At 34.3% G+C, this 22730-nt stretch overlaps 2 protein-coding genes across 2 annotated transcripts in view; both read left to right on the plus strand.

The window, feature by feature from the left end:
• Positions 1-175: 175 nt before the first annotated feature.
• LOTGIDRAFT_114388 (hypothetical protein) lies at positions 176-1975 on the plus strand (the record flags this gene model as incomplete). The annotated part of the gene is made up of 1 exon (XM_009052716.1): positions 176-1975. One exon carries the CDS (start codon positions 176-178, stop codon positions 1973-1975), a length of 1800 nt encoding a protein of 599 aa, XP_009050964.1.
• Positions 1976-14572: 12597 nt separating this feature from the next.
• Positions 14573-22730, plus strand: part of LOTGIDRAFT_114263 (hypothetical protein) — a gene marked incomplete at both ends in the record, with an annotated part of 40691 nt that continues 32533 nt past the window's right edge. The window contains one exon of the mRNA XM_009052717.1: positions 14573-14874. Within this exon, the coding sequence (XP_009050965.1) occupies positions 14573-14874 (302 nt within the window). The remainder of the gene's footprint in view (positions 14875-22730) is intronic.

Genomic DNA, 22730 nt, shown 5'->3' on the forward strand with positions numbered 1-22730 from the left:
TGTTTCGGTCTAATATTATATATGTACATATATACCTGAAGTCACATATAAGACAACGATTTATTTAAAAAATACACTAGATGGATCCTATTACAAGTTTAAGAGTCAGTCTTATTTGATTGGTGTGAGCGTATGATGTCTACCGTATGGGTGTAGAGCGTTGTTCATAAACAGTATGGATACCTCGATAATCGAGAATTCTGAGAAATATAATGGAAAAACGGGAGCACAGATTGTATATCAGAAGTTAGTTGAATGTGGTGTAACGTTGGCCTGTGGAATAAGTGGTGGTAATATTTTAGATTTGATTGACACTTTCCATTCTGATCACCATCAAAGTTCACCACCTATAAATTTCATTACGAACAGTAACGAAGCTAACGGAGGATTTGTGTGTGAAGGCTATGCGAAGGCTTGTGGGAAACCAGCTGTTTGTGTTGTAACTTCCGGTCCAGGTCTGACTAATCTGATCACACCTCTACAAGATGCTTATTGTGATGGTGTACCTTTCATTGCAATTTCTGGTCAATCTCGAACCAATGCCCAACCAGAAGCTTTCCAATGTGTTGATGCCATTGCTTTGACCAAACCATGCACTAAGTGGAATCATAAAATCGGATCAGTACGAGAAATTCCCATGATATTGGATTATGCCTTTCATATTGCTCAAACTGGTCGACCTGGGCCAGTTCATATTGACTTTCCAAAAAATTTCCAATCTGAGGTGTATTCGTCAAATGACTGCAACGTAAAGCATAATAATTTCGAAGATTTTGCCAATGACAATATCACCGCCTTACCCCTGTTAGACCACGGACAATTAAACAATATAGTAAAACTAATTAATATGTCAGAGTGTCCCATAGTTTGTGTGGGCCAGGGTGCAATTGAGTGTCAACATGAACTGGTCGACTTTATAACTAAAACTAACATTCCTGTCACAACTACCGTTCATGCGATGGGGGTATTTGACGAACGGCATCCTTTGGCTCTTAAAATGTTGGGTATGCATGGTCACCCTACTCCTAACATAATGATTCAAAAAGCCGATCTTATCTTAGCGATTGGTAGTCGCTTTGATGATCGAATTACTGGAGCACATGATATGTTCGCTCCAGTGGCAAAAGCAGCACAACGTTTTGGAAATGGAGGGTTGGTGCATGTTGATATTCGACCCGGAGAAAAAAATAAAATAGTTAAAGTAAACGAATTTGTGAATTCAGACTGCAAAACCTTTCTCCGTGCAATCAATAGAATGGGTCTGAAATTCAAGGGCCGAGAAAAGTGGTTGAAATTAAAATTTGCATTAGAGAAAGCATATCCTATAATTGTTCCCTCTTATTCAAATGGCCGACTGTCAACACAAAAGCTAATAGTAGAATTGGATAAACAGATAGATGGAATTCGAGAAAAATGTTTATTCTCGACTGGTGTGGGATGCCATCAGATGATTACAGCACAACTTATAAGATGGACAGCACCCCGATCTATACTAACTTCCGGTTCATTAGGAACTATGGGTGTGGCTGTTGGTTATGCCATTGGTGCTAAGATTGCACATCCAGACAAAATCGTAATCGCTATAGACGGGGATGGGAGTTTTAACATGACCAATACAGAGCTGAAAACAATCATGGATCTTCAACTTCCAGTCAAGATTATAGTAGTGAATAATAGTTCTGAAATGATGGTAGTATATTGGCAGAAGTTGCTGTATAACAGGAGGACTATATCTACCGAGTTTGCTAATTGTGATTACAATAAATTGGCAGAAGCTTACGGTATTCATAATCTTTACTGTGACAATGAAAGGGATCTAGCTGGTCAACTCAGAGAACTCATTCAGTATAAAGGACCGGTGTTGCTGAACGTGGTTGTTGAAAAGACACCGTGTCTTCCATTGGTACTCCCAGGTAAAGCCTTAGATGATATGATTCTATATGACAATGATTTCCCTGGATTTGAAGGAAATTGAAATATGAACTCTGGGTAAAAAGATTAAAGTGGTGTTATTTATTGCTCCGTCGAGTTTTTGGCTTGTAACAAAATTGAAGTGGAATTGAAGTCATTGCTTGTTCTACAATTAGGGATTTGGCGACTATTGTAAAGTTCAATCATAGAACTTGGCCAGGCCATGAAGGTTAAAAGGCTGTTATTACTTGATTGCTGTGACTCAAAAATACGCAGACATAGGCAACTTGATCATCATTTGACATGCTAGTTCGACTCCTTGTCATATATATAAAATTGTGTTTTCCATATTGATATGTTCATTACTTTTCTGATATGGGACTCTAAATAAAAGGTAGTATTATGATGGTTAAATGCTGTTCAAACTAACATACGTCGCTTCTTACAGTTTTTTCATAACTGTTCCATAAATATTTTTCAGTTACTGTAGCTACTGCAGAGTAAAAAGAACAATTAAAAAAGAACATTGCTGAGACTTGAAGCTTTGTATTTGTTACATTTAAATCACATAAGTATTTAACCGCTAAAGGGATATTCTAAAGTTTGAATTACCAGCTTGTAAGAAGTATGGTCTGATATCAGACGCGTGTTTTTGAATGGCACTGCAAGCGGGAATTGTGTCATCATTAATAGTCTAAACACAATCTTCAATACCAATTGTAAGATTGTCCGAATATACATCCCTAGAGACAATTATTGGAAAAACATGCGGGGATGTACTGTTATGTATCCCCAGATTCACGATATCATTAACTACTACCGTATCGGCCTCTTTCAACGACTATTATATACCAAAATACAATACTGTGTATTTTGTGGACCTGCAGATAAAACGTTTGACTTGAAGATTAGCCGGAAATCCTTTGTGTAACTATATAACACGAGAATCTGTCAAATTAAGATAAATCTTTTCTTAGACATTTCAATTTCTTTATCCGTATTATTCCCAATTGGTTTTCCTTGCCTGTTACTGTTTTTATTCGGCTTACAACACATTCAATTTGAAAATAATCCAATGTATCATAAATATATATGTTTTTGACATGTACTATTGTAGGCCCTACTTTGATAAAAATTTGTTACACCAAAAATCTCACGAACCGATTTTTTTTAATGAAACGAGAATAAAGCAATCTTACAAATTAAAAGTGACCATTAAATAAACCAAATAGACCTACACCGATCTGAACCGCTACACGAAACCCAAAATCCATACAACATATTGCCGAAAATGCAGTAGTAGTTAATGAACTATCCACATAAGGAAAATATATCAATCATAAGTAGGTATCTGTTAATGAAAAATGGTATGAGTAAGCATTCCCTATCTGACGCCACATCCGCCATAGCTGCTTAACATACACAACCAACACTTCAAAGCTCCAACAGAAGAAATAGCCACTTGACGTAATTGATGAAAGTAACACTTTTCAAATTTCAATAGTTCAAGGGACGTAACTGATGAAAATACATTTCTCCAATTAAATAGTCAAGGGAGGGAACTGATCACAATAACTGTTATATTGTGATAAGAAAAAAATGTTGCAAACACCCGAACCCTTAGGAAGCTTTAAATGATGAAAAGGGAGGCAAAACAAAAGCTAATGTTATATAAAATTATCGACATATGAGTGTGATGACAAATTTAAACTTGATCGTTAAACAAAACATCTGCAATGATTTTAGAAACAAATATTTTATATTTCTCAATTAGTTGATGATGGTGACCGTAAAATTTTTGAAGGGAGGTTTTGAGTCGATTCTTCACGTAGTGGGGAGCTTTAGGTTCGTACAAAACTTGTATTCGACTTTGAACTACTTTTCAAGATCTTTCTGTTCATTAGATTTATTGGTTCATTATTTAAGGTGGAACCAGACATGTCGTTATTCCATAGGGTCCTAATGGTCTGTTCTTTAACAAATCATTTCACTTCATTAGTACTGTGAAATATCTCATCACTGAATTAGTTCATGTATCCTCTTCAGTAGAATAGTCTGATATTTCATCTTCATACAGTTATAGCTTACTTAAGTTGGTTTGGCCAACAATGATGGCAGTGTCATTTCTACGGGGATATTGCCCCCAAGACAAGAGGCTGACCCGGCCCCCCCCCCCCCCCCGCACCCACTATCAACATAGTTATCAATTTAGGTAGTGAAATCATAGCTTATGCAACACCCCCCCCCCCCCCCTACCCCCACCCTCATAGCCATTTTACTAGGTCAGTGACATATATTTTACTGAAGGCTTTGTTTGACCGTTATCTCAGAAAAGTCCGGAAGAAATCAGAAGAATTTTGAATTAACGTCTATTTTCACATATCCAGGGAATTTTACAATTAATGAGGAACTTCGTTATTTCTATTATTAGCATTTTTATAGAATCAATCATGTATTAGAAAATCTTTAGCAGTTTCTGGAGGAAAATTGCTTTTTATATCGCTTATATACTAATGGCGGTATTAATAGACGATTGTCTGTAATTGGTTGGCCTATTTTACCACAATAATAACCGATTAACCTCTCCCGGGTAACATTGCTTTTGAGAGTTGAACATATATCACCATTTAAACAAGAATTTGAGCCATTTAGCAAATATTGATATAACTGATTGGTTCTTATTGCTTGATCTGACAATCTCTTATCCAAGTTAGAATCATCTCCATTTTATATCTTGTTCTATTTTTGTTCATCAATTCCTTTCATTATAAACTGAAACAGTCACTTCACGCTGTTTTTATATTGTATATGTGAGGAAGAATGGTACATTTACGTGGAGTAGATAATAAAATTTAAAGGCCAAAGGTCAAAAAGCCTTGTTGCTTGCATTGCATGGTCAACTTGTTTTTCTATAAAACTGATAACTGCAACAGAATCAACAGAAACTTGAATTCAATTATTGAAAAACATCCTCGTGGTATAATGTCGTTTCCGAAGAAGTGGAAAGAAATTCTGAAAATGATATGTTTTGACAGAATATTATAGAAATAATTACAAACTCAACTATATTTCATTTTCCCGTCTGACATAAACATTTACTTTCACCTACTCAAATTTTTCAAATTAAAATCTATAAATTCTCAAATTCAAAAATTCCAGCAGAATAGGCAAATATTTCAAAATATCCACCGAAGATGAACAAATGTTAAAAAGAAAGTAGATAGCTGTGTTAAAGAAGGCAGTCGCAGGTGTCTTGTCTCACTGATTGGTATTCTGCATGATGGCAGTACTATAAATAAAACAAAATGAGTTTTACGTTATTAATGTTATGCAATGACGGAAATGGTTCTTGGACATTGGCATAGTGTGATCTTTTTTACATTGCTTAGGGAATCTTAAACAAACTGTAGTATACGTGCCATTTCCTTTTAATTTCCTCCGACCTGCATTACTGGCAGGATAAAAAATCCTAAGACATATCTCGACTGGGAGTTAACCCTAAACCAAGAGGTTAGTGAGCAAGCATACAATTTATTGAGTTACTGTTGCTTTAAATCAATAAGCTGTGGACTCAAAGCAGCTTTAAAGTTAACAAATGGGTCAAATCAATAGCAGATTTTGAGAAGTCAATCTTTAACATTGCTAACCATAAAATTACTTTTTGAAGCTCATTTAAAAGGAATAGCTCTTTCTGAAAGAGTTTTCATTAGAACTATAGTGTACTCACATTGACGCAAGACAGTTTCAGATATTTCTGTCCTTCATCATATCGGAATACTACAAAAACTAATTCTAAGGAATTAGCTGTCTAATTTTTAAAAGACTGCGCGTTATAAATTAATGGCTATATTCGATATCCTAAACCATTTCACGTCTTTTTCGTTCATATGAAATGTCAAATGTTGTAGATATTAGAGAATTTTAATGGAACTACGTAACCGAAGACAAAACGTCAAATTTTTTATTTTTTTTTTTCAAAATCGAACTGTCAACATAAACATAATGTTTTAAATTTTGGGTTTAATATTTCACAGAAAAGTGCCATAAAGTTTTTTTTAAATGAAGTGAAGTAATAAAAAAAATATCTTTAACTGTAAATGTATATGCACAAGGGAACAGATGATACAATAGCGGAAGGCCATCGACTTTTTGATAAACGCCAGCGTTTGCGTTTCCTGCCTACTATTGCAAATGACGGATGAATTTGTCAATATTGGACGAAGGGCGGTCTAGGTTATCTACCAGCGTCGATGATTTAGGATTGTGATTTTGATATGTCAATCTGTCACAAGTCGTCTTGGGAATAAATTTCAGCTCAGTATATTTCGCTTCCTTGAGTGATATTACAGGCAGTTTGCTTCTAACTCTAGGGATTGCTTGCCACAGAGTTCACTTAGATGTTTACGTTGTCAGTTATCATCAGATGTAATGGGTGTATCTCAAATTGTTTCTGAGTATCAAAGATGCCACAAAATGAACGTTCAGTTGACAAAACTAATTCCTAACTTGGCATTACATGTTCTGGAAGAGTGGCAGGACTTCTCACAGAGTTTGTTACAATAGTGCTCAAATGCAAATAAATTGAAATAAATATTACAGTTCCGTTTTATTTCCAGTTTTCATGATCTGGTCAAAAGGATTAGAGAATTTCTATAGGTTTTCGATGACATTACTTCACCTGCTATTACCTTTAACCTACATTTTGAGGGATAGTGCCGTTCTTGATTTTAAAGACAAAAATTGTTTTGCTTACTGAACGATTATGTTACAAAAACTAGAAATAGCATTATCAGCCATGTAAATTCTTCAAAATTGTGTGTTTACATTATAATGGTAATTCCCTACTGACTAATTAAGAACTCACGTTACCAGGTGGCCTTGAATATGATGTCGTTTTTGACCTTGGAAGAGAGGTTTAAGATGATGACAAATCATCCTCCTTATTAATATGCTATTATTACCCTTAATATCCCAATGATACGAAAGTAGTGGAGCGTTCAGCACTCAAATTACTTTCTGGGTAGAATTCCCATTATCTCATTACCCCTTAATTAGCAATATACAGCTAGTGACCGTAAACTAGAACCACAGACTACTAATAATTTTTACAGTATAATACCAAATTAAGTCCAATAAAGAAATTATACTATTGGGCGTTATGCGTATGATTCAAAGAATGGATTCAGTAAGTTTGTAGGTCCTGGCCGCAGGGTCACAAAACACTTCTCATGCTCGTCTTAGTTTTTAGTCAAATCCTCAATGCGCCTATAATATCTGCTTCAAATTTGAGTTGAAAACAAAGTATGAAAAAGGGGTTGTAGCCTGATACATTGCTTATTACAAAATTGTGTCAGTCCTTTCTCATATTCTGATTACTTACTTCAATAATGCGGCTTTTGAGTTCCTTCTAATACAACCAACAATATCGCTTTCTAACAATAAATTGTCTCCCGAACACTTTTTATGCTTGAGGGATATTAAACATGTTTGATTTATGTTAATAGCGAAAACATGGCTGTTTCTTGTAACAAAACTGAGATCCTTTTGAAATATAATACTTGACGTGAGAATAAATCATATTCTCTTATTATTATTCCAACCGACAAAACTGTTAATGGGTACAAATAGTAAAGTTACACAAAACGGTTTAGCCAAGTCAATCTGGTAGACAGGCTCCTCGAGAACCCCAGTTGTAAACTTTTTAAAATATTCATGTTGCTTTCAAATTGCGTGTAAGTGATGAGATGTCATATATAATAAGTGGTGGACGGTTTCAACTGGCGTGCCGTAATAGCAAGAACTATTTCTGAGCTATTGCCAGTGAAATATGGCATCACCAAACTTAATCGATATAAAGCAAGCAGTAGCAACTGTCAGAACCCCATCTGACTATTATATAAATAACATATTGGGACTATATTTTGGCTTTCAGGGACAATTGATTATATACCAGTTATCCTAGAGTGGAGAAACGAGATTGGTCTTAATGTTTGTCCTCTTAAATGATTGGCACGAATTACATTTCCACTTTAAGAAACACAAAACTTCAGTTAGTCTGACAATAGTGGTGGTTTAGTTAAAAACTTTTTAAGTGTGGTTGAAAACTTGTTGATAGTGCCAGATCTTCGCATCAGTCTGAAGTGTTAGTTCACCTTTGTTTGAGGCTTGACTCTCATCAAAGAAGCTCCCCTCGTGTATTGTACACATTCTTATTGAAGTGATTGCGTTGGAGTTGGTTTACTTTCCGATTTTCTGTGAACAACTTGAGATTTATTCAGAAGTGGCTGATCGTTAGCGAGAAAACGTTCATTGGATTTCTCTAAATTCTTTCTGGTAAGTCCTACAATTATTTTAATAGCGTTTAGTTCATTACAGATATTTTAGAGTGCTGCTTACATATTTTTCTTGATTTCAATCGTAAAGTTTTACACACCACATGGCGTTGTCCGTCTTGAGATGAGATAAAATACCACAAAAATACCATTTTATCACAGTTCATTCTGACAGTAAAGAAAATAATGCGTTTTTGTAAGTCATAAGGTTTGAAATGTTCAAGAAGATGATCAGTCCATACATTTTGTTTCTGTTATTGTTGTATATTTTCTATTTGTGAATCGGATCATTGATGGTTTCGACGGCAATCCCTTGATGATAAAGCACTTCTTCTACGGTTGGACACTGGAACGATTAGACAGACAAAATTGCCCTCATTGCAAACTGCTTAACTTTGCGAATCTTCAACTTGATAGCTAAAAAAACTCATTTCAATCATTCGATAATATTCTGAAAAAATTCTGATGAGAATTGTTTCTAAATAGTTCTTCATGGTTTTATTTCATACTCATTAATTCAATTATAACCAAAGAGTATGGAGTGTCTTTGATGGTTGAGCCATGTTGCTATCCATTGTGAATACTGATCAACGAAAAGAACACATTTTGTTCTTTGGACTTAATTGATCCGTAGTAAAGCCAGTGTCAAGATTAGTTTTACCCTCCAGCTTAAAGATGGAGCTGAAATTCGATTAACTCGGATCAAGCAGAGATATGATATCTGGCAGCTAATTTACTTATTGATTGACCCTTCTCACTAATACCGTACAAATAGCCAAAGGATATCGTAGTAGAAAAATCAGTCCATAATTTGACATCACTCAAAATTTCGCTCAGGGTTATATTTGAAATTCTCTGCTAAATTCCTTTGATATCATATTTGATGACTTCAGTTTATTTTTGTGTATAAGAGACTGAATCAAGCATGTATGATTTTCAATGATTTATCCAGTTGATTTCGTCACAACGCGATCATTAAATTTAATGGTTACGTTAAGAAATCGTTTAATATGATAACTTCCGTTCTTTGATTGACATGATTCTTATTTCCGATTACGTAACGCTGAAACTGAAAGACCCGTTATAATTTCAAAGGAATATCAGTCTTCAATGGCCGTAAATTCAGTTATTAAGGGGCGCTAGGCTGCATAGGCCACTGGAGCTTATAATTACATGGTGCAAAAACCTTTGAACAAATCGGTATAATTCTGATCACTAAATCAAGTATCTATATTTATGATAGTTTTATTAGTTTCACCATGTTTTAACGTCTTCTTGCTTTGATCACGTTTTCATAGCTGACTGTAATATTGGGGAAAGTAAAGTAACTGTAAAGAATCGTCAGAAAGCGTTATCAGCAGTGCTAACAACATTTTATCAGATTCACATCTTATGGTCGTTGGCTCTCGGTAATGATCTGATCCGATCTCGAACAAATATTGATTCAAATTCATATTGGTCAATAATTAGAACTGATATTTTCAGCCGTTGATAGTCATGCCCTAAAAACATTATTACCTCCCCGCAAATTGGTCATAAACAGTGCCAAAATGTTTTGTTAAGTCGACTCGGAAATGCCTTATCTAAGCTGTAGTAACCTTTTCGTATACCAATTGCATCGTATTCAGTTAAAATCCTCTATTTCCATGATTGTGTAATCACTGTAATGCATCACGAGATGGAAACCGTTCGGTAACATTCTTTACGCCAATGCCACTTAGTTACATAGCTTAGATAATAATTGAGGGACTTCTTTGAAACTTTTCACTTAAAGTAAGATGAAGTCAAGTGACTAATGACAGTGAATAATTCTAGTGGTTGTAATTATAGTCTACGTCGTGACATGTCTTATCATTTTAATGCTTTAAGCACCACTCTAAATTATGCCAAACGTTCTTAGTATATTTTTTGTTATGACGAATGTTTGTGTTTAGGCTCGGATTCTGCAGCCAGGTGTTTTGAAGTATAGCTGGAAAATGATTGGCTATGGGCTCTTGATATGAATAAGGCATGTTTTGGACATAAGCGTATGATGTCAGATTGTAGAACTACAGGACTATACAAGTTGATGTCAGATTCACCATTCATACTAAACGAATTGGAACATCATGTCATCACTAACAAGATTACGTGCAATATCTGTTCCAGGGTCTGGATTAACAAGAATTCAAACAATTTACATTGGAATGTATACTACTTCACCGGAAGTAAGATTTGTGTAACAAACGGCATTTGGTCTCGATATATTCCAATCAGGTTCGTCTGGTATCGTCTGGTTTCATTCAGATGGAAATCACTTGCATTCTTAGATGAACAGGGTATTGTGTTTAACGATTCCGTAACGAAACAGCTTGATTTTACTGTTATTGATTTGAAGAAGAATCAGAGAAAAGCAAGTCAGAACCTTTCAACCCTATCATGCTACTCAGATTGTCAACAGGGCATAACTTTCTATTTCAGAACCCACATTGATTTTATTGTCTTTTTGGTAATTTGTAGATACTAACAATATTTCCACACATTATCGTCATAATTACAAAATAACACATTCATTTGGTAAATAGCTCAGTTTTGCAATTGGTTCGATATAAATCTACAAGAGAACAAAAATCTAATTATATTTATTCCGAGTTATCTCCCATGTATAGTCAAACAAGTCGGTATCACTTATCTTTATCTATAAATACCATCAATGTCCAGAACGCTGATGTGTGACGATGACGAGCAGGAAGACAATGATGGTTGATAGCCAACTTTGTCGACTTCGGAAGCACTGACATACGAATTCTAGCAGACGACTATAGCTATTCGACTGTCATAATTTATATTTGCCACAAAATTGTCCCATTCGAACAATACATTTCTTCACGAGCTATTGCTTTGTCGCTAAAGGTGCATTTATACAGAGCGCGAACGCGAACGCGGTTTTTCGTCATGGAATGGTGTCATCATTTTATAGAGGGACCGTTCAAATAGAATGCGAACGCGAACGCGAACAAATATTTGTTCGCGCGGTCGACCGCCGAGATTGCCCCAAGAGCGAATTTTTCAGAAAGTCGCGGCGGATTTCTTGCTATTAACCAATCAGCTTGTACCACCTCCCTTGCATCATTTCCTAAAATAGAAACTTGTGCACATGGCTTTTCCAATTTGCTTGTAGGGTACAAACAATGGATAAAACGGAAGTTTTGATTTTAGAAGTTGAAAAGAATCCAGTTTTGTTTGACAAAGCTGAAAAAACTTACAAAGAGACAGTAAAAAAGAAAGATATTTGGAAGGGAATCGGAGAGATGATTCCAAAATGACCATATGACCAAATTTTAACAACAGAAGAGGCGATCCGCATTGAAAGCCGTCGACGGTTTTCCGCGTTCGTGTTCGCGCTCTATTTGAATGACTGAACTGATGAAAAGCCGCGTTCGCGCCGGTCGCGTTCGCGTTCGCGCTCTGTATAAACCCACCTTAATAGGGCCGATACGGTTCTTACATTTTAAGTTGCATATCATCGAGTGTGTGGTGTAATCTGACTTGGCTTGCCAAGGCTTGATTGATCTTGATCTTCATTGAGTGATCCTTGAAAACTCATTTTTATCACCTTTTGATATTGCTGTTTCTTTCATTTTTTTATTTTCTTATCAGTTTGTGCAGCAAAAGAGACTAAACATGTGATTATAGATGAATTATACCTGATTTAAAGATAATACAATCTTTAAGTAATTAATGCAAGACACACTGATACATATGTACGCTTATCTATAATACAAGAGTTATACGACACTCGACAAAAAACCTTCAAGATAGTACACGAAACATTCAGTGACAGTTTCTAGACTTTCTGAAACAAGAACATCTTGATAATTCTTGATCTGGATAAGATATTTGGATAGTTCGCTGATTTAGTCATTTTAATGTAGCACAAAAGCAACAACTTTGGCGTTCAGACGGCCTTTCGTTAAAATAAAGTATCGAGCGTCTAGCCAAGATAAAGTGGATAAATTCACAAGTATAACAATGCCTTCGAGACAATAAAACTTAGTACACTTTTGAATAAGATACCCATGAGATATAGAAAGGAATGTGAGAAGGTTATGATTCGTTTTTCTCTCATTGTAACATTGTTTTTCTATATAACTCTACTTTTATCTATCTTAATCAATTCTAGATACATTCATATTGTTTTGTATCATTTATATAGTTTTGTAGTATTTTTGTATTTTTATTTTGCCCTGTTCCTATACTGATATATTTACACAATATTTTTAATATGATACTATTTCTCTTATATTCTTTTATATATGTTATTTGTAGTTAGTAGATTCCAGGAAAGATTACCTTTGGTAAATAGATCTCAATAAAGATTTTATTATTACATTAAATATTGTGTCTTTCGGTGACAATGAAAAAGGAAACTACATCCTTGCGTAACATCGAACCAGGTATAAATCTACAGCATACATTACCTTTAAAAAAATGTTATTTGTTCCACTTGGCTGGATTAAACAATAGCATACATCCAGTACAGTTACAATATAACAAGAGGCCAACGATAGTAGAAATAGATTATATAAAAAGGTGTTATGAAAAGTTCAACTAAGGTGTATTTTAACCCTACATAGCTGGAAGCGGATGTGAACTTGTCATTTACCTACTAGCCAACCTACAGAGAGCCGTATGTCGTGATACACTGATTGCCTTGTAGAAGTGGGCTACATTAGGTCAGCGATTATTAAAAAGAATCAAATTCTGAAAGAGATATTTGGAATAAAGTTTACTGGAGTTGGCACAATGACTTTTGAACAGTAAGTTTGCAAGAATGTTATACATGTTTTATTGAAACGTTGCTTTTAGGAATTTTAAATTAATATTTTGTTCAATTTTCACTCAAAAGAATTTAAAAGACATTTTCTTAATGCTATAGTGGAATTTGGAATATTGAATATCTCCCATTTGCTCGCTGTATTTTAGAAAAATATACCAGATTTTGATATCATTTTCTTAAATTTCTCCACGTTAGTGATATTATAATCCATTAATATATCATTGTCATTTTAATTTCAATTTTCATATTAATTAATTCGATGTTGCATGTTAAGCTACATCATGAATTTTAATAACAGTTTCATTGATTAACCATGCATATATGGCCTCACATCTGATATCAGTTTATCCCAATCCATTTTTGTATCCAAAGTTTTCAGAATTTTGTTGTTGGTTTCTATATATATATATAAGGTCCACCAGATACACTACGTTGCTCCTGTGCCCCACAAGGGTATTACAGTAGTCGATATTACATCTGTATATCATGTCTGGAAACTTGGCAGGGCCAGATTTGTCCTTGTGTTCATTATTGGATTGAAACGATATCATTTAAAGACATGATTTTATCAGTGTTGGCGTATTAAGGTGATCTTTTGTAAACACTGTTTCATTGTCCGATATACTTCCAAAGAAAATTATCAATTGTAAAAACAACAGAATAGGCAGTAATTTTAGGAGTAGCAGGGCAGATATATGTTATTATATTCCGTAAAGTCAGTCAATGATATGACATTTAGTTGAATCATTGTGGATGGGCGTATTTCATCTTTTGAATTTAGATTACAATTTCAATCTAGACATTTCTAATTTATTACATAGCGTGTGATAGTAACTGCATAACCAACAGTATTTAATTACAAAATTCTCGTGCAACTATCTAATATCATATTCATGGTAATGTTATAAACTTAATTAATAAATCAATGTACAAGATGCATCTGACTGGATTTCGAGCGACACCACTCGGGTCAATTTCTGATATCTGATTGGTCAATGACGAACAATAAATTTGATATTTTTCTTTCCAACCAATCAGTAAAATATGTTTTCCTAATAAAATAATTTTTATCGAATAAATTTATACACGTCTCAGGGATATTTGGTGGTTCCTTGCATCGAAGTTAATTGTCTTTTAGAGTGGAGCAGTAAAGTAGTTATTGAGTTGCAGCGGTTGGAAAATCCACCACCTTAAAGTTTGCTTAGGTTTCATTGACATATAACTTGCAATAACATCCAATCAAGATAAAGACACCCCTGAAAATGCAATCTACCGTCGCATCAATATGATGCATATAAACCCGTTAAGATTTCAACAGATGTTGATTCCCCCATTAATATCACGTATCTCAATATTTATCCTATATTCATTAACATGGTAACTAACCCGTCGTCTTTTTCTTTCTTACAGACGTCAATTTACAGAACTATTTACAGAGCGGATGGATACCAGTTCTGGTTTGTCGCGTGCCACTGTGGCTAATGGCAGTCGGCTTTATGATGTTAGAGGCATGGCAGTGTCCAATATTACGGAAAGTTTGAATTATTTTAATGAAACTGATGTTTTTACTACCCCGGTATATATTTATATATGGGTAACCATTCTAAATGTGATTGTTTTTCTGGTTGGATCCATTGGGAATATACTTGTTATCTTTGTGGTATCCCGAGTACGGGAAATGAAAACTTCCACCAACTATTGTTTGATGAATCTTAGTATCGCCGACTTGTTGGTACTCATCATCTGTCAACCTGCTGCGCTTTTGGAAGTTTTTGGTCAAGAAAAATGGCTGCTGGGGGACTTCATGTGTAAGTAGAACCTTTCTTTTTTACTTTTAAAATGTTTTCAATGCCCTTGAAAGTTTCATGATTGTTAGTGAAGTTAGTTTAATTTGTAATCAACTGATGAATCATCATTCAATACATTTAGCAACTTAACCGAAAATTAATATACGCTCCTACTGCATCTTATATTGAGGTTTTGAACGAAGTGACCTGCCACAGGTGATCTGTTAGTTTTAGAAAACAAGAAAGTTTGACTTCAAATGATCAAAATAAGGAGCAAGTAGCCAATTTCGGATTAAAGCAGAGATCAACTTAATGAAAAAATCTGTATTCTACATAGGTTAAAATTAGGTCCCATACACAAACGTGACATGGTCCTTTCTAACATTCAGTTCATAGAACTTGCACTCATGCACTTGTTGGTAATTTGTTTTCTCCCTGAAAAAATATTTCTTATTCATAGCTATACTACAACATATACAAATATGTCTATGCATCGTCCACTGCTTCATTTGAAAAATTTACCATACGGATCGCCATTCCTCACATTCTAGAAGCAAACATTTTTTTCATTTCTATGGACAGATGCTGTCCTTTTTATTTCCTTGATCATTGAAAAATTATTTCGTGTTGAGATTGATATAATTATTTATAGATATTAAAAAACGTGGCATTTCAAGCCTGATAACTCATCCATTATACTTATTACATGACATTTTTAATTGCGACTTTACTGGTATCTTTCTACCAATTATTAACAATTATTATAATTATAATTGACAAATTACGCATTAAATAATAACACCAAGGAGTAACTTATTATCCTTGTCAAGTGAATGTCTGTGCTGTATTATTGAGGTAGCAACTTGGTCCATCATATTGCTGACAGGTCCATTACTGTATGCTTCAAAGTGCGTTTCATCCGGCGTTGCTGTAAGAGGTATACTACAGTAATGAATGGTATGACAACTTTTGGAATCATTTTCAGTGGTAGGACATAAGCTTATAAGCATTGTCAGATCTATGAGCTTATATATGTCTGATTGCTGACACGTTATACTGGGGAGCAGACGTCCCTTGAAGATTATTTACATTATTATTACATGAATAAATGTAGATGTAACATTAAACTAAATCACACGGTGCCCTGTGGACTTATACCAAATGTTTTAAATTATGGCAGCAATATAAGGCTAAATTTTTTTTTTTTTTTTTATGAGTAAAATAACCAGAATTTCACCTTAGTTTAAAGTTTCATAAAAAAAATTACGATGTCTTCAATTAACTGTTAAACCAGTGTAATACTCTATTGAACTGTTAAAAGGATTGTAAATGGGTTTTCTAATTTTTTTTGTGTATTGGGGACACCCTTGTTTGCCCTTAGTGAGACCTGACCCGTCGACCTAAACCTTTCAGGTATATGCGTAACTCTTTTATAGAAAATAATTGAGGCATGTCTAACGACTTTTAGTTAACATAATACAGATAATTATCCATACAAAGCCTATCTGATTAACAGTAATTTTCAATTTTTTCACAAACTATTGCCAACCGATTCGTCTGATAACCTAAATGATTAGACGATGGTGGTCGGTCAATCGAATTAACCCGGACAACAAGAAATGTAGACTATTATAGGTCGAAGGGCCACTTGTGTTTCGTACTATATTGATGCGAACTCATTGCGGAAAATGGTCTTCGAAGATAATCAAGTATAAACCAGGGTTTAATTTCCCCAGTCATATGAATGTCGTATGTGTAGCACATTCCCAGTAAAAATCTGGCAAACGGAGATTTGGTGGATGTAAAATACATTAAGGACATATTTAAAGTTTGTTTGTCGTTTCTAAAGTGAGACATAAGCCTCATTTGCTCCATTACGCTACAGAATTGTATTTGGTTACAAACTCATATAAAAAGTCAAAATAGATATCCGAATAATAAGAAGATTCCGAGTTACACCTGTTCGATGGAGGTTTGAAGTTCGATCGAAGAATGTTCCTTTCCTTTTTCACAATTGCTCATTGTGAAGGAGTTAACTCATTTGTCCAAAGAGACTTTAAAGTCGAATTTATTTCATATCATATCATTTTGTAAGATGGTTTTAATGATATTTAATATCATTCATATATTAAGGTTTTATGACAATATTTCAAAATCGTTTTACAGACAGATTAAAATTGAAAGAACAACATTAATGAGAACAAATTCCCACTAGAATGATACCTTTGGCATTTACAATCATCTGAAACAACATATATAGATATTTTTGAAAAACCTCACAAAAGGTATAAGAGATTTTCAACCCACACTCGTTCACGGTATTTCATAATATTTTATTACAACACATTCATTTTGACAATTAAAATCAAGTTACTAGCCTTTTTTCTTCGATTAATTTCATTCATTTCTTTCGAGAATTTGATACCTTTCGATTCATTCTGTTTCAAACGACAGCCCTTCGTTTATTTGTTTACTCATGTTTCAAGAAGTGTTCTTGATGCTGGTGCATGACAGAAAATGGTTACTTACGTTCCATCACTAACTAAGCGAGAACCAGGAGGTGTTACGCTATCATTGCTTAACAAAGGCGATAACATAACTTTTATTGGTTAGCAATATATATATATATACGTTAGCATACGTTAGCAATATATGTGAGCAATATATATATATATACGTTAGCAATATACGTGAACAATATATATATACATATATACGTTAGCAATATACGAATACGATACGGACTAGTAGGCCTACCACCAAACTACAAGCATACAATAAACAGAACCAGAAAAGGATAGTTTAGATAACAAGTTAACGAGTGATTAACACTTTATACAACGGCCAAGCAAAACATTGTAAAATGCAGTTTGTTGCCAAAACGAATGTTGCTAATTAAAGGATCATCTATTTTCCATTACGATACAAAGTCAAAGCATACTTAATGTAATCGCGAAAAATCCGGAAAGCTTTTAACTGACGACTCTTTGACCTCTTCAGTTGAATTCTTTTGCTGTCTTAGCCAATTAACATAGCTAATGGTCATCGATGACCGTGGTATCTTAACACCGGAACCGGATGTGGACGAGATATCTTCATTTTAAATGAGGTAAACAAGTCGATAATCGGAATCTTGAAGTAAACACTCCAGCTTTACCAACAGTCGAATTTGATATACAAATGTCAAGAAGAAAATAATTTGAAATTGACTTTTCATAAAGAAGTTGAAGCTACTGTTCCAGAACGATTATTTTGTTAATTGGAGCTGAAGTTCGTTGATCAAGAAAAGCATGTTGTCTTCTTATTATCAAGAAATTGTTAAGAATCTAAAATTTCAACCTAATCATATTTATATTTTTTTTTTCTTTTGTGTTTTTAAAGTTGTTGCTTCAGCAACATTTGTTGGAGCTCACATTGGTACAATCGAGAAAATTATATTTTGTTTTTATTTTATGTCAATAACTTTTAAAGAATCTTATTAATAAAATTCTAAAATTTCATCATATTCATATTTCATATTTCTTACCTTTTTTGTTTCTTTTCATGATATTTAATTTTCGTTATGTTTTGCAAGCTGTTGTTTCTGAAACACTTGAAGAGGAAAATGAGAAATATCGAATTGAAAAGACTTCTGACAATAATTGACAGATGGAATACTTGTATAACCGCAAACAATAATTTGATTTTTTTTTGCAGTCAGGTTTGCTTGAATATTACGTTGAAACGTATTACATGCATGGCAAACCTGGATCAATTTGATACACATACTGGATACATCGGAATCAACTGTTACTGTTTCAGTCAGAAATTAACTCGTTATTCATATTAGCCACAAACACAAGTACCTATTTGAATGTGATGACTTTTTTTGGAGATCGAAGTATCCCCTGATCCTCGTGATGCTATAACTATTGGACTGTCCACTTTTGCATTTGAACTTATCAATAGTTCACTAGCTGCAACCAGTGTATTGCCAAATTGTTATTTTGGATTTCGTGTTTCATTTTCCGATCGTTCACTTTTATAACAGCATTTGAACTTTGTTTCTGATGTGATGAGCGACGAGTTGCGAGATGAACAGGGCGTACATAAAACTCTATTTTATTTCATTAGATCACCGTATTTCTAAACTTTAATAAACTACTTTTGACCATTGGATGATGAGAACAGTCGTTATTTTAACAATACAGGCATTTATGTGTTTATCTGTAATGTTGCAAAACGAGCACATCTTGTTTTTATGGTGATGGTTCTTTCAGTGAGTGAAACGCTCATTGGAGAAATTGACAGATTATTGGCATCAACGATCAACTGGTTGTCTCAGCTCATATCAACTATCACATTGACCTTTGATTAGTTGTTCAGTTTGGACAATAACCCATCGACTTCGTGTGATACAAGCTGTGCACGTTAACGATCCCTCGACGCATGAAAAATGTATAAGCTAATGCCGTGGTTCGGGAAAATTAACCCTTTTTGCACAACCCCATTTTCTGCTGATATGCCTGTGTCAGATTCAAAAGTATTGAGATATATCATTAATAATTAGATTTCTTAACTTTCCATCACACCAGAAAGATCTTGGCCCCTTTGCGAATTCTTAAAAAATATTTTTTAACTGTCCAATTAACATTTAATGTTAATTAAATTTTGTGGTTTTGCCATGATTGATTTGATGTGACGTTAACTTAATTAGCATGAAAACAAATTGGTTTGAAGACCAAGTCTGTTGTCGATTATCATTTCTATCAATTTAAGAAATTAGATGTGTAATCAGTCAATATTTAATATACTTGAAGTTATTTTGGGTTTGTAGATTAATCTGACATTGCTAACTCACATGAATACCCAATCTTGTTTTTATCTTGTCGTTATGTCGAAGAGTTAATTGAACGCTAATAAAAATCTTTGAAACTTCCAAATCGAAAATATGAAGTTGATTAAGATATGACTATATTGACTACATGAATATCTGCGTTAGCTTATTGATGAAATAGAATGAGTTATCAATATCTGGCTACGTCATATAATCATAGATGATAGTGAGAACCACAGGTATTAGAATTAAAGTTCTCAACTCGACGATTCCTCTAAAGCCACCTTCTATAAAAATCGCTAACACTACGTAGGTCGTTGGCCAATTTAAGACAAATTATCCAAAACTCTTTCCCATAGCTATTCCCATAAACCGGAAATAGAAAATCGTGTAGTCCATTCTCAGTGTATCGATAGGCAAATTATTGTCATTTCTTTCAGGAAATTATTGTGTACATTTCGCCGATATTCGATCAAAATTCTTTATTGTTATACACCAATCAATCCTTCCTGATTCCTGATTTTTCTGTAGCATTCATATTATATGCTGGTTTTCATGATCCCAGCACGTCATTATAGTAGGTGGTCGTTTCACTAGCCTAACCAGGAGCAGGAAGAAAAACGTTAAAATCATTTCATTCTTTTTATATCCAAGCTGTGTCACATCTGGAAAATAACTCGTCGCCGATAAGATATTGTAATATAAATGTGTCCTAAATTGCAAACAGTATAAGAGAAAAGTTGGGGGGATTCAATAGCAACATAGGCTGAGATGGACTTTTTAAACTGAATTTCCTGTCAGATATTCATTTTTGCGGGACTGACTTTGAACCACTAAACCTACGCTTAGAGGTAGAAGATGCCTAGACGGTTGGGAATCGAGCAGAAAAGGGGCATGTATATACTTACTGTTCTGGTCAATCTGAATTATGCATTACGTGCAGTCGGGTCTCATCAGCCCAAAGAAGAGCAGAAATAGAGGCCATATAACTCTATATAACATATATAATATCATATCGGACGAATCATTGTAATTAACTAAGAAGAATCTGTAGACAATGACCACAGACGTTTATATTGCTAGTCAATGATTAGGTAAATATGCCATTGTATTCAATGTACAAAACATGCATTAGCTTAGTGGGTTGTTCTAAACACAAGTCAAGTTGACATACCAATTGACATCAAGGATGAATGAGCACGTCCTTCCTCACTTGCGATAACCACAACAGTACTTTGGTGGAGCTCATCATCGGCTCAGGCGTGACAAAGGTTGTCCCAGAGCTGTATTTTGGTCGGGTGTCACTTCGGTATTTTTGTATTAATTACGCAGTTTTTTCAAAATGGTTTAATAGACCCAATGAAGAAACATCTGATGTCATACTACATCCATACTTATTTCAGAGTTCTTAAAGCTATATACTAATCAATTGATATCATTAAGACAAACTTCATCGCATTAGAGTCTAAAGTTAACCCGCTTTTCATTCATTAATACCGCTCTTATAGGTACAATACGTAAAATAGCTATATTAAAAGCGTATGTTTGTTTAAAAAAAAACTTGTTTATCTGCTCTAATCAGATCATCGGGCTATAATCGTATTTTATATTACATATTGCCCGAGGAATCAAGATGATACGAAGGGTTAACCCACTAAAAGACTTACACTTGACATTTTGTATAAGCCATAGTTATAATTAAATGTGTTATCTTTAAAAGCATAAATGGTTTCAGGCTTTAGTTCCTGATTTTTCTTTGGCATTCATATTATATGCTGGTTTTCATGAGCCCAGCACGTCATTATGGTAGATGTTCGTTTTACTAGTTAAACCAGGAGCAGGAAAAAAAATCGTTTAAATATCATTTTATTTTTATCCAAGCTGTGTCACATCTGGAAACTAACTCGTCGCCGATAAGATATTGTAATTTAAATGTGTCCTAAATGGCAAACCGTATAAGAGAAAAATTGGGGGGATTCAATAGCAACATAGGCTGAGATGGACTTCTCAAACTGAATTTTCTTTTTCGCGGGACTGACTATAATGAACACTAAACCTAGGCTTAGGTGAAGGTAGAAGATGCCTAGACGGTTGGGAATCTGGTCAAATTGCCAACTGAATTTTGCATTATTTGGGCCCATCAGCCCAAAGAAGGGCAAAAAATCGGGCATATAACTGAATACCAATATCATATCATTGACAATGAAGCATCTATAGACAATGACCACAAATGTTTTCATCACTAGTCAAGAAAGTTGAATGTTCATTTACGTACTTTAGTTTTTATTAATATCAATATTGTAATGAACGTTTAGGTAGGTCATAACTATTGTATATTCGACAAAGTGTCAACTACAATCAACACTTAATCATTTCAAGATCAGGTGTCAGAAATAGCTCTATGGTTCTGGAATCAAGACAACTTCATCTATTATTAATACTATACTAATTGCAACATATTCCAGTATCAAATTTTCTAATATAAATAGATAATATTCAATCATCAACAGGCCAACTCGGAAATATATAATAATATCTCACGTCAAATCCATTGGGAAATCTATCAATTTTAAAATTTTATGAAAACGTGCTTTCTTCTTTTAAATAATGACACGTGATCCGCCGAAAATCTGTGGATAAGATGTCTGATATTGCTGCCACAAGCCGCTGGGCTGCTTTATAAGCTCAACTGCCACCCCGGGTTACTTCAATATGAAAAGCTCCCTCTGGTCGATATAACATGTATTCCAAATTCTCACTCACTGAATTCCTTCATAAAGTGTGCCAGTGGAAAGTATGTTTCCACTACAGGTTTAATTATGCAGGCAAAACGAAGTTCACTTGATTTTCTGAATATGAACACGATCTTTCTTTATTCATGACAACATCAAGTATTGCCATGACTTATAGTTTTTTTACTCTGTTAGTGAAGTTACATTTGCAGTCCAGATATTGGAAGATCCAGATATACTCAGCTACAGACTTCTATAAAATTGTATTTCTTAGAACCTTATTTAGTTACTTTTTATATTGCGCATCTAAGTTTTCCAACTCGGTGCACTGTG

Source organism: Lottia gigantea (genome assembly GCF_000327385.1).
Source record: "Lottia gigantea unplaced genomic scaffold LOTGIsca_19, whole genome shotgun sequence".
Taxonomy (NCBI): Eukaryota; Metazoa; Mollusca; class Gastropoda; family Lottiidae; genus Lottia; species Lottia gigantea.